Source organism: Garra rufa, chromosome 22, assembly GCF_049309525.1.
Source record: "Garra rufa chromosome 22, GarRuf1.0, whole genome shotgun sequence".
Taxonomy (NCBI): Eukaryota; Metazoa; Chordata; class Actinopteri; order Cypriniformes; family Cyprinidae; genus Garra; species Garra rufa.
This window is the reverse complement of record NC_133382.1, coordinates 32459634-32473508: the sequence shown is the minus strand read 5'-3', so window position 1 is coordinate 32473508 and position 13875 is coordinate 32459634. Positions and strand designations below refer to the sequence as shown.

Genomic DNA, 13875 nt, shown 5'->3' with positions numbered 1-13875 from the left:
ATATAACATGTTCAGTTAAAAATATAGTTTTTTTTCCACATCAATATAATATAATATCAAAAATAGTTCTAGACAGCTCAGTCCACTTGTTAAGTCTTATGCCTGATGCTGTAAGAAAGTGCATAAAAAAGTAAGCAAAAAAATAATATTCTCCCTTTATCATTCTCTCCAGGGCTGCCATAAGCAGAGATCCTTTCTATGAGATGCTTGCCGCCAGAAAGAAGAAAGCCTCATCTCTGAAAAGACAGTAGGGCTGCAAAAAGGATGTTTGTACATGGACCTGGAAAAGTTGCGAATTATAAACGGAAGCCATAACGCTGGATTGGAGCGATTTTTATCTCAGGAATGACCTGGAGTTTTGAAGGTTGTCATGCAGTTGGGTTTTCTGGGAAGTTGTGTGACATTTATGTATGTGTAATTCTTATGAATGAACATCGAGTCTTCACGTCCATCATCATCATCATCATCATCTCAAATCAGCAGGTCTGACTGAATGTGGATCTCATTGACCTTTTGTAAGCTTGCTGCAGACATGACCGTTCCCTTTCTGTGCTTTGATACGTATATAAAATGCTAGTTGTGCACCTATTTTTACACTGCTATGTACTGTAAATATCTGGGAGAGTTTTGGCCTTTTGTTTGAGACTTTCTAGCTTTGTTATTTCAATTTGTTTCTGATCTGCTGTCATATTTATGTTTTGTTGTTGCTGGCTAGACATTTTTCACATTTTGCCAAAGTTTGTCTTTCAGTCCCACTCCATATAATACTGTCTTGAAAACTGAAGTTAACTGCTTTTCTGATTCATGGAATGATTTTTTGTTATTTTGATGCTGTTTATTAAGCTTAGACAGTGTTTTGTAGTGGTTTATACATTTCAGGACGTTCTTCACTAATCTCATAGGTGGCCTTTGAAAGACTGTGAAATCCAAAAACATTTCAGCAAGTTTGGTTCATATTTATGGACAAATGTCAAAAATTAAACTACTGACTTGAGGAGAGTTTATTTTTACTATGTTTTGTATTTTACCACCTTAAATGTTACTGGTTAAATTAACACACATGGAAGCCCCCCCAAAACCACTTTTTTTTTTTTTTTTGCTTTATATGCACTGATAGTTGAGAGAAAATTCTTAAATACTAATTTATCTATGCTGTACATATTTAAACATATAGGTTGTTTTATTTTTTATTGTCAAAATATACTTTGTGCAAAAGTAACGGGGTGAAGAAAAGGTTTTGACCTGTTAAGTTTGTCTCACCATTGCTATGTAATCTTGTGCTTAAAATAAAACTGAAATGATTGAACTTTACGAATAGAAATTTTTTAATAATAAAAATCTATTCACTCTTTTTTTTTATTCTCAAATTTAAACAAGACATTCTGATTTTTAAAGCCCACGACCGCTGATGGACTGTCCCGTATTTGCATATTCCCGCCCTCAGCCAGTTATGCGCAGTTCAACATTTTCTCCACGCTCGCAGCTGTAATGACAACAATCTCTCGTAAGCAATGCAGATTTTTAGATTTTTAGTTGATGTAAAAGTGAACATAAGAGTGTTCATTTTCTCCCGACAATCAAAGCTACTGAGGAAGCAGTGAATTAATGGAAAAAAGTGGGCGGGGTAAGCACTAGCTCATTATCATTTAAAGAGGCATGCACTGAAATGTAGTGATGTGACATTCGACACCGAAGCTTCGAAGCTTGTATCAAACATCTCACAGCTTACGCAGGTTTCAAGTGTAATTTTCTTCTTTGTCACAGGGTCATCAGATGTCCATTTTCCACAAGTTCATATGAATCTTTAAAAGTCTGTCTGTACTTTGGTTAAAAATTCTCAATAGTAGTGTAAAAAAACACCCTTTTACCTTGTCAAAATCAGCTCTGCAAAATATCAGCTCATTATATGGCATTGGCCCTTTAAATGCAAATGAACTCTGCTTTCCCGCCCCTCTCTGCTGTGGGACTAGAAGTGCAATGGTTACTTTAGCCACATTTAGCCGTGTTTATCGGCGAAACTTGCCAACAAGCACATTATTAAGAAAGGCCATTTGCAAAGATGCATAAAAACCCCTTAGCTGCATTAGGAATGATTCACACAAACATAGATGCATATGTAGATTGGGATCTGCGCTTTCCTTTTAAAACCGATAGTAACGTTAATCCTCTGCGTCTTCAGCAGCTCAGATGTCAGGAGTAAATGATGACTGCTATGTTCATTATTACATCCAACAACAGAACACCTCAATCTGAGACATTTGTCTTCCTCTGCACCTGAGTCGACACAATGGCAATAGTATTTGGACTGTTTCAGCTCAGTGAGGGCGGGTCTAAGGTAAGGCGCTCATGTCAATCAACTGTGTTTCGTCACAACGACAAGAAGCTGAGAATGAGCTGCTTTTAAAAAATGGATATTACTTTTAAAGATAAAAAAAATACCACTGGGTGGATTTTTATCATTGTAGACTGGTTGCGTACACAAACTGCCAACACAGTAATGTTCAAACAACATGGAAAAGTTAGTTTTGCATCCAATGTCCCCTTTAAGTATAAATCATAATACGGATAAATATGTACATGTGTAGTTTTGTGCATGTTCATTTTGTATTAAGCCCCGCTTCACAAGCACTTCTAATTATTAATAATATTAGCCAACTTAACAATATTCTTAATTTACTTTGATCATGTATGTCTACATGAACCATGCTAATACTTTTATAAGTTTATTTACAGATTAATTAATTTATACCTTGTGTGTATAAAATAAAAATTTTATTTCTCATGGTTTTCGTAGCACAAACTGGTTAATTTTATGAAACGGTCCAAAAATCGCTTGGGCATCTGGGACACGAAAGCAACTTTTTCCACCGTTGACCACAAGATGTCATTAGTGTGCAACATGTTGAAAAGCTTCGTGTAATGAACTTTTTTCTACTCAGTTGAGGGGAAAGCCTTGGTGCTCTGTTTTCCCCATCACTACTGAAATAGCTCACTGTGAACAGAGCTGTTTTTGACATGGTATGATTTTTTTTAGGGTCATGAAATGTCTGCAACATACTTGTTAAAATTCTTCTTTGGCTGTGTAAACGCCCTTTTTACCAACAACCTTTTTTTTTTTACCTCTTTCCAATTTTCCAGTGAAAAAACATATTTACTACTTTTATTTCTGCAGTTAGAGGACTGATTTATTTGTAGAGTGGAGTAAGTTTAAGTTTCTTACTTGGTAAGTTGTATTGAAAAAATGTATTGATGATTTCAGAATAACGTCTTATTCCGGTCACACTGAATGACATCTGACAAACAGCATTTTGGGGACAAAAGTCTCCTGGTTATTTAAATGCTTTAAAATCATTGGTGGACGAAGAACACAAATCAGGCCATCCAAGATGTTCATGTCTTTCTTTCTTCAGTCGTAAAGAAATTATGTTTTTTTGAGGAAAACATTTCAGGATTTGCCCCCGAGTTTGAACTTTCAAAATTCAGTTTAAATGCAGGTTCAAAGAGCTCTAAATGATCCCAGCCGAGGAAGAAGGGTCTTATCTAGCAAAACGATCGGTTATTTTCGAAAAACATTTACAATTTATATACATTTTAATCTCTACACAGAGTACACACAGAGCTAGACAAGACGAGGTTAAAAGTATATAAATTTTTTTTTTAGAAAATAACAGATTGTTTTGCTAGATAATACCCTTCTTTCCTGGCTGTGATCGCTTAGAGCCCTTTGAAGCTGCATTTTGGAAGTTCAAACACGGGGGCACCATAGAAGTCCATTATATGGAGAGAAATCCTGAAATATTTTCCTGAAAAATCAATTTCTTTACGACTGAAGAAAGAAAGACATGAACATCTTGAATGACAAGGGGGTGAGTACAATATTTGTAATTTTTTGTTCAGAAAGTGAAAAGTAAAAAAAGTGATAGATAGGTTTTGCAATTTTATATAGGCTTTTTTAAATAATCCTACTGCTTAAAATACCTGTGATTTTGTTGTTGATAGAGACTACGTTGAAGAGAGTGATGTAGTAATGTTCACTGTGAAGCTTACACTGTGATGTACCTGAGAGAAAACACATTTGACCATCTAATTTTCACCAGTAAGAAAAATATTGTTTAAAGCTTGTCATAGTACTATATGACATGAAAATAAGGCCTGAAGTTAGGAAGAACATTTATTATGTATATATAAATACATGCATGTATATATTAAGGATGAATATGTTATTTATATTTATATATAAAATATTTCTATAATAACCTAAATTATATACACAAATAAATATAAATTATATATATATATATATATATATATATATATATATATATATATATATATATATATATACACAGTGCCTTGCTAAATCATACATACCCCTTAATTTTTTTCACATTTTGTTATGTTGCTGCCTTATGCTAAACTACTTTAAATTACTTTTTTCCACATCAATCTACACTCTCTACTCCATAATGGCAAAGCAAAAAATAGGTTTTTAACATTTGTGCAAATTTATTAAAAATAAAAACTGAAAAGATCCCGTTGCATAAGTATTCATACCCTTTTCTGAGACACTCGAAATTGAGCTCAGGAGCATTCATATTGCTTCTAGATGTTACTACACTCGAGTGGAGTTAAACTGTGGCAAATTCATTTGAATGAGTATGATTTAGAAAGGCACACACCTCTCGGAAAAGGTCTAACAGCTGAAAATTAATTTGTAAAATTTGCAAATCTGGTTTTTGCTTTGTCATTATTATGGTGTATGGAGTGTAAATTTTACAAATTTATTAAAAATAAAACACTGAAATAAGTACATTGCATAAGTATTCATACCTTAACTCAATACATAGTTGAAGCACCTTTACAGCCTCAAGTCTTTTTGGGTATGATGTGACCAGCTTTGCACATCTGCATTTGGCAATTATCTGCCATTCTTTGCCTCACCTTTTCACCTCTCAAGCTCTGTCAGCTTGGATGGGGGCTGGCAGACATTTTCTAGAGTCTTAGTTGTTCCAATCGTCTTCCATTATGGATAATAGAGGCTACATGCTTCTGTGAACCTTCAATGCAGCAGATTTTTTTCTGAACTCTTCCCTAGATCATTGCCTTAACGCAAGTCTGTCACTGAGCTCTACAGGCAGTTATCTTCAGGGTTCGAAATTAACACCCGCCAACCCGCCAAATGCGGGTTAAAAATCATTTTGGCGGGTATTGATGAAAACTTACCAGCCAGTTTGGCCGGTGATGCTTGAGCCAATCATGCAAATCATGTCAGAGACGCTCTGGGTTGTTTGTCCCCTGTACAAACCATTATTGTTCAGTGCGAGTGCCGCATGCTGTAATATGAGCAGTCATTATTCCGTCGTCTCCCGGGTGCTGATAGCGCTCATGTGCAGGTGATACCTGAACTGCACACATTGCTATCTGGATTTAAACTAAACTCATTTAAGCTTTGCCAGTTTCAACATTTAAGAGCCATAAGACGCAAACCCTAGTGATGTAAACTTACAATTCTGACTTTATAACTCAAATTTGTGAGTTTTTATCTCACAATTCTGATATAACTCGCAACTGTGTATTATAAAGCCATAAATGCAAGAGACAAACTCGCAATACTGAGAAAAAAGTAACAATTGTGAGTTTATATCGCAATTCTGACTTTTTAAACTCAAAATTGCGAGTTTATATCTCACAATACTGACTTTATAACTCACAATCGCAAGTTTATATCTCACAATTCTGATATAACTCGCAATTGTGTGTTATAAAGCCATAAATGCAGGAGATAAACTTGCAATTCTGAGGAAAAAAGTCACAATTTCAACCTTTTTACAACTGCGTGATATAAACTCACAATTACGAGTTATATCTCACAATTCTGACTTTATAACTAAAAATTGCGAATTTATATCTTACAATTCTGACTTTATCTCAGAATTCTGATTTTATAAGCAAGTTTATTTCTCACAATTCTGAGTAAAAAGTCTGAATTTCAAGTTAGTATCACGTAATTCTGAGAAAAAAAGTCAGAATTTTGAGATAAACTTGCAATTGCAAAAAAAAAACAAAAAACTGTGAGATAAAAAGTCGCAGTCAAGTTTTTTTTTTTTTTTTAATCAGTGGTAGAAACAGGCTTCCATAGACTGCAATTGTATTATCAGATTTTATTTCAGATGGGTGCTGCATGTAATGTCTTGACTGTACTAAAGCATAAAAATGCCACAGTACACATTTCAGAAACCTCCTTGTTGCCCCTTTTTTTGTGAACGGCCCTGGTCATGACTGCAAGATATAAACTTTAAATTCTGAGGGGGAAAAAAAATCACAATTGTGAGTTTATATTTTGCAAATCTGACTTTGCATTTCTCAGAATTGCAAGACAAGCTTTATAAACTAGCAATTCTGACTTTCTTACAATCCTGAATTGCGAGTTTGTCAGAATTGTGAGATATAAACTCTCAGTTGTGAGTTATAAAGTCAAAAATGCAAGATATAAACTCGCAACTGTGAGAAATAAGTTTAGTAAAAATTACTAAAAAACTCGCAATTCTTTTTTTATTCGCGAGTTTTATATCTCACAATTCTGACCTTATTTTGACCTTATGAAAATTTTGAGGGGGCAAAAAGACTGTTATGTTCTCAGAATTGCGAGTTTATATATCACAATTCTAATATAATAACTTGCTATTGTGTTATAAAGTGATTGTAGGATATAAACTCTGAGAAAAAAAGTCACAATTGTGAGTCTGTTTTGCAGTTTTGACCTCATAAACTCGCAATTCTGACTTTTTTCTCAGAACTTCATGATATAAACTCACAATTGTGAGCTTTTAGCAGACCAATAGCAGGTTATTTGCTACACACTTATTAGTCAATACCACAAACGGTATAGGAGACAGACAGACCATTTGGAGAAATAATAATGAGTAGTGGTGCTGCTGCCGATTTCTGTGGAAGCCCGTTTCCACCACTGAATAGAAAATTAAAAAAGGTTATTGCAACTGTCTCACAATTGCATGATGCAAACTCACAATTCTGACTTTTCTTCTGAGATATTGTGAGATATAAACACGCAATTGCGAGTTATAAAGCCAAAATTCATAAAATATTTTTTTTCTTGCAATAAATAAATAAAGACATGTTGACCAGAGTTTTTGTCTTGTCATATAGCCCAAAAAGTATTTGGATATAAACCACAGAAATATCACTGCATTAGATAAGTTACCAAACTAAAAATTATATGCCTTCATTGTTCTTTTATATCAAATATATTTACTGAATTTAGACAAATTATTATATAAATATTATCACAGCAATACTGGGATTAGAGGTCCTAGTTTAGATATAAACATTGATGTCTATGGTAGAGATAAAATAAAGCACTTCATCTTTTGAAAGTAATTGGCGCTTCAAATAACGTTTGTGTCAATTGCATTGTGTCGCCACTAGGTGGAAACAAGTAACTGTTAAAAAATGTATTTGTCATTGAATAGAGACTGATTCAAAAACGCAGATTCATGATTATGATTATATGAACATTTATTAATTCAAACCACTTTTTCATAGATTTATTATATAAAATTGGTGTATTAAATATATTTTAAATACATATATTATGTATTAAATGTTTAATAATTCATTTAAACGAATTAAACCATTTTAAATAGACTGCAGCAACTGATATTTTTCTTAGTTTCGAATTGAGGAGAAATCGTGATCTCGATTTGATCTAAAAAAAAAACTCGAACTAAAACTGAAACTAAAATATATAAAAACTATTTAAAAAAAACTATATAAAAAATATAAAAATATATAAAAGAAATGTGTTCACAAAAATAAAAACGAAACTAAAACTAACAAAATTGTTAATGAAACTAATAAAAACTAAACTAAATGTTATTGCAAATTTGAAAATATATTAAAGTAAAACGAATTTTAAACAGCAAACTATAATCTTGTTTCATATCTGATTTGTCCATAAGCGGTCTTTCCTTTTACGGAATGTGCGCTGGTTTCTATGGCAATGCCTTTGCGTTGTTATGCCAACGGTAAAGACAACAATAACGGTACGTATACAATATAGTTTGCAATACAGATTTTGTTACGATATGCTATTTTGACATTATTTGTGGGTTTGTAGAGATCAGTGAGTTTGCACAGCGATGGGACAGCGAGGTACTAAAGTCAGTCCGCTTACAATTGTCGAGGTGTGCGAACAACATCGTAGTGCACCCCCAAAACCCAGCACCAACATGGCGGTTCAACATCCTCATCCCCGCGATGAGACCCCTGTTGGTGCTGGAGGAGGAGGAGAAGAGGGAGGAGGAGGAGGAGAGGAGGGAGGAGGAGTAAGAGGAGATGGAGCAGGAGTAGGAGAGGAGGAAGGAGGAGTAAGAGGAGATGGAGCAGGAGTAGGAGAGGAGGAAGGAGGAGGAAGAGGAGATGGAGCAGGAGTAGGAGAGGAGGAAGGAGGAGTAAGAGGAGATGGAGCAGGAGTAGGAGAGGAGGAAGGTGAGGAGAAGGAAAGGAAGGAGGAGGAGAAGGAGAGGATTGAGGCAGGGAGAGTTGAGGAGAAAAGAAAGAGTAAAAAGTGGTGGCAGAAGCTTCACTCTTTCTTTCGAGCTGCCAAAAAACAGCCTCAAGAGAGCAGCTCAGTTCAGGGAGAGGTGCAGCAGCAGCAGGATGAGGAAGAGAAGAGGAAGGTGGCATGGGCTGGAAGAAGTAGTGATGGTAAATCACACAACCATGTTATGAGAATGTGTTTTGTTTCTAAACAACTCTACTTTGATCATATAAAAACTAATATGCTCACAATATCAAAATGCACATCAGCACATGTAAAACCCAAAATCCACTTCAAGGCCATGATTAGATTTGTATTCCGTGACATGGTAAAACATTACTGTTTTATGTCTATATGTACAGTACTAATGTGTTCAAACATTCTTATAGTCATTCAAATGTATAATTACATGAAAGTTAGTTTTATTGTGAATACTGCCTGACATCACAATTCCATGTTATTTTATTTTTTAATAGACTACATCTTCAGCCGCTACTCTGTGGGTGATCAGCTGGGGAAAGGTGGATTCGGCGTGGTGTACGAAGGGAGACGTTTGTATGATGATCTTAAAGTAAGTAAATATAAATAACGCATTAACAAGCCAGCAAATGTTTGTTCTGTCTTATCCTCATCCTATACCTAGCCCTCTCTGCATTTCTTAAATTAAGTTTTGTGTTTTGTTCATCAGGTGGCTTTGAAATATGTCACAAAGACAAAGAACACAGAATGTATTGTCATTGTAAGTACATTGCACTATTTAAACAATATATTAACTACATTAACACAAGTCCCTATTTGGGAAACCACCATCATAAAAACTCTATTCCTCTAGCCCGATCATCCAAACCCCCTTCCAAAAGAAATCGCCCTCACCATCCTGGCTAATAAAGGTCCCAGCGTGCCAGAAATCATCAGGCTGCTGGACTGGACGGACCACCCCGACCACTTCGTCATGGTCCTCGAATGTCCCTGTCCCTGTGAGAATCTGGTGGAGTTCATCAGGCGTCACGGTGGACGCCTCAACGAAGAAACAACAAGGCGGATCATGTGGCAGGTGGCTCAGGCTGCAAACACGTGCTTCCTCCGCGGAGTGCTCCACCGTGACATAAAACTGGAGAACCTCCTGATAAACAGGGAGACATCCAACGTCAAGCTGATTGACTTCGGATGCGGGGACATTCTGGTGAGGTCACCGTACAGGTCATACCATGGTATGTATGATATAGTTCATTTCTTCTATTCTAAATGATACAGATCATTCCTGTGTTAAAGCAAACTTACACATTATACAATCTCCGCTCTCCTCCAGGCACAGCAGCGTACTCCCCTCCAGAGTACCAGCGCATGGGGAGGTACTACGGCGGGCCAGCAACGGTCTGGTCACTAGGGGTTGTGATGTTCGCATTGTTGTATGGACGTTTACCCTGTGACTACGACCTGTTCCGGCTGCATTACAAGCGCTGCTCCAAAACCGGCCTGTCGAAAGGTGAGACTAATTCAGAAACATCTTACAGCTTAGAATAACAGTCAAATAGAGCAGATGCGAAGTGTAAGGTTATCAAATGTCCTTCCCATCTTCCTGCACAGAATGCTGTCACCTCCTCAGGGCTCTCCTCCATGAAAAGCCAAGTCGGCGACTTGGCCTGGGGCGAATCATGTCCCACAACTGGTTTAAGGTAGTGAACCTGAGATCAGATATAAAAAATAAAATCTCATAGGAAGAAACCAAAAGGTCAAACCCTGTTGTTTTTTCTGTTGTTTCAGGTCGTCTTATAAGACCACTCCAGTTGGCGTCTCTTATGCAGCTTTGCGTCTTGCGGTCTGCAGTGGGAGACACTTCCATCCCTTCTCTCGCTTTTGCGTCTTGCGGGGTGAGCAAGCCTCGTGTAGCGTCTTGCGCCTTGGCTTGAGGAAGCAGTATTAGCGTCTGGCGGTATTGCTTCCAGAGGGATGTGTACATATTGTATACATGTACATACTTCTTTTGGTTGCCCCTTTTTGTTTGTCCAATCACAGCCACTGCATTCTTGAGGTTTCTAAGATAAAGATCCGCTGATTCCGCCAATCCGCTCCGTGTTTTTCCGCCCGCTCCGCAGCATCACTCACAATCTGTGCGCCCGCTCACGAAGTTCGTTGCGTTAACAGGTAGACGCAGTACATCCACATTACAGTCAATGGTTCATCCGCTGAATTAGTAATTTGGTAGTTTGTTTTTGTATTTCTGTCGGTAATGATTTGCTCTCGGTCTTCTAAAAGTCCTAACAACAAAATATCCACGTTAGAATTAGAATGTCTAATCAAATTATTATACCTGATTAGATCCAATATAAATAAAACAAAATGTGCTGTTGTTGGCACACTTTGTAGACAAAACCTTCACAAAAGAGCAGACAAAGAGAGAAAGATTCAAAATTGCAAACATAAATTCAAAGCTCCAACAAGTCATCAAGTAAATCAAAGAATATTTAGCAGTTTTTCTCATTTTATTTATTGTAATTAGGTGCATTTCCCATTATAATCACTTGTCATGATACTAGTAATCTATTACACATAATATTTATAATATTTGATTTAAAAAAAATTAATAGTAGGCCTATAAATAGTTAAAAAATGTATAATATAAACGTTCTAAAGGACTGTTTATTAGTATATAATATAGATTTATGCTGTAAAATATTAAATTAAATGTCTAACAACCCAGCATTTTTATAGTAAGATTCAAACCCATGTGAAATACATAATTATTTAAAAAATAATTTAATAATTTACTTTTACAAAAAGTCATATTTATCTTCATAAAGTTAACATTACCAAAATAAAACCAACCAAATGAGAATTTCAATGTTTAATTGTTTTCATTTTTGGAACAATATGTTGTACACTAAAGTTGTAACCTTCCAAAAAAACAGACTAAACAGAGAGTTTGTTGGCCATTAGCGACTATAGGTGGAAAGATTTATCTGATTATAATGTGATGAAAAGCATTTTCTGGTTCTTATCAGAGAAGAATTTGGTGCACTAGTACACTGTCCCTATCAAATAAACTACAAATAATATGTAGACCTATATGATAAACTAAACCAGTAATATTACATTAAATACCAGAATTCAGAGATTTACCCTAACTACTCACTTTGCCCCACAGCTGCCATTTTGGGGGGAAAAAAATACTAGCTAGCTTACCAATTCACGCTAATATTTAGCTAAATGATATGCATGGTTTTACATGTTGCTAAATCACCTATATGTATCATAAATATTTTATTTTTTTATTTTTTATTTTTTATTGAAGGAATAACAGTAGCATACACATAAAAAGAACCAATGAACATTGTTTTCCTTCTTTGTCTTTTTGCCCCCAAATCCAAACATCCCAGGGCAGCTTTAAATAAAAGACTAACCCCCCCCCCCCCCAAAAAAAAAATAAAAATAAATAAATAAATAAAATAAATTTCACAACAATTACACAATTACTATGTCTGAACCCATGCATGTCCATAGTAGTGGAAATGTTATTACAATTATATTAATCACAATATGGATACTAACATAAAAAAACTTAACAAAATGAAAATAATTTCGCGATTCTGCAGGACAAAATTGCACTTAAGTCAAAACATCGAATACAACATCACAAAGGAGTTAAAGAGAGATGCAGGATGTATATAGAAACAAAGAAAATCAACAACTGGGTAGTTCTTTTAGATGTTTAAAATATGACAAAATAGGCTCCCAATTGGCGTAAAACCTGTCCACAGATCCCCTTAGTGTAAATTTGATCTTTTCTAATTTTAAGAAGAACATCACATCTTCCAACCAAACTGTCACAGATGGAGGAGTAGGGGATTTCCAGCTCAACAAAATTCTTCTACGGGCCAGTAGAGAAGTATATGCAATAATGCCTCTCTGAGTTGCTGTTAAATTTGTGGTCATGGTGTCACTGGGAGTTCCAAAGATGGCTAATAATGAACAGGGGTATCATAAATATTTTAGACCTGGATAAATTTGCTTTAATTTAACAACCATCAACCATCTGTTATGCTAAAATTTTACTTTGACAAGCCAAAAACTGTTAGTAAATGGGTTCCAAAATACATGGTCAAATCACAGTAAAAGTTTACAATTTCCAAAATACAGGGGGTGGGTCAACTTACCCAAAATACTTCCATTGAAGATGAGGCAGAAGCAGGATCAGTGAGTACGGGAGAGCCTACAATCATTAAAACATCTAACTAATAAAGTCTGAAATTATTACTGAGTGTGCTGTCTTCTTTTTTATTTGTATTAACAAGCACCCACCTCCTTGGTGGTGTGGTACCTTTTATTGGTATGGGCCCTGCCCCTCAAAATGCATGTGAACGGCCCTGGTCATGATTGCAAGATATAAACTTTCAATTCTGAGAAAAAAAAAAATCACAATTGTGAGTTTAAATCTTGCAATTCTGATTTTGCATGTTTGAATTGCACGTTTGTCTTGCAATTCTGATTTTATAAACTAGCAATTCTGACTTTACAATCCTGAATTGCGAGTTTGTCTCTTTATAAACAGAATTGTGAGATATAAACTCTCAGTTGTGAGTTATAAAGTCAGAATTGCAGAAACTCGCGACTTGGAGAAATAATAAGTAAGTTTAGTAAAAATTACTAAATAAAAACTCGCAATTCTTCTGTTTTGTTAGATCAAAAACTTGCAAATTTGAGTTATAAAGTTAGAATTGTGATGTAAACTTACAATTCTGACTTTATAACTCAAATTTGTGAGTTTTTATCTCACAATTCTGATATAACTCGCAACTGTGTATTATAAAGCCATAAATGCAAGAGACAAACTCGCAATACTGAGAAAAAAGTAACAATTGTGAGTTTATATCACAATTCTGACTTTTTAAACTCAAAATTGCGAGTTTATATCTCACAATACTGACTTTATAACTCACAATCGCAAGTTTATATCTCACAATTCTGATATAACTCGCAATTGTGTGTTATAAAGCCATAAATGCAGGAGATAAACTTGCAATTCTGAGGAAAAAAGTCACAATTTCGACCTTTTTACAATTGCGTGATATAAACTCACAATTGCGAGTTATATCTCACAATTCTGACTTTATAACTAAAAATTGCGAATTTATATCTTACAATTCTGACTTTATCTCAGAATTCTGATTTTATAAGCAAGTTTATTTCTCACAATTCTGAGTAAAAAGTCTGAATTTCAAGTTAGTATCACGTAATTCTGAGAAAAAAAGTCAGAATTTTGAGATAAACTTGCAATTTGTAAACTTGCAATTGCAAAAAAAAAAAAAAAACTGTAT

The 13875-nt window shown here is 35.1% G+C and overlaps 2 protein-coding genes across 5 annotated transcripts in view; both read left to right on the top strand.

Moving 5' to 3' along the window:
- Positions 1–1311, top strand: part of cyth1b (cytohesin 1b) — a 97057-nt gene extending 95746 nt beyond the window's left edge. For all 4 annotated transcript variants that reach the window (XM_073827987.1, XM_073827985.1, XM_073827986.1 and 1 more), the window contains exon 13: positions 173–1311. In XM_073827987.1, the coding sequence (XP_073684088.1) occupies positions 173–251 (79 nt within the window). In that variant the 3' untranslated portion in view covers positions 252–1311. The remainder of the gene's footprint in view (positions 1–172) is intronic.
- Positions 1312–8159: 6848 nt separating this feature from the next.
- Positions 8160–10470, top strand: LOC141297488 (serine/threonine-protein kinase pim-1-like). Its single transcript, XM_073827915.1, has 7 exons — positions 8160–8727; positions 9037–9131; positions 9249–9299; positions 9393–9771; positions 9870–10046; positions 10148–10236; positions 10366–10470. Exons 1-7 carry the CDS (start codon positions 8160–8162, stop codon positions 10468–10470), a joined length of 1464 nt encoding a protein of 487 aa, XP_073684016.1.
- The last annotated feature ends 3405 nt before the right edge of the window (positions 10471–13875 follow it).

Coding starts and splice junctions, on each gene's coding strand:
- LOC141297488 (XM_073827915.1), top strand. CDS start 8,160: ATGGGACAGCGAGGTACTAAAGTCAGTCCGCTTACAATTGTCGAGGTG. Junction 8,728..9,036: donor GGCTGGAAGAAGTAGTGATG/GTAAATCACACA, acceptor ATTTTTTAATAG/ACTACATCTTCAGCCGCTAC. Junction 9,132..9,248: donor GTTTGTATGATGATCTTAAA/GTAAGTAAATAT, acceptor TTTGTTCATCAG/GTGGCTTTGAAATATGTCAC.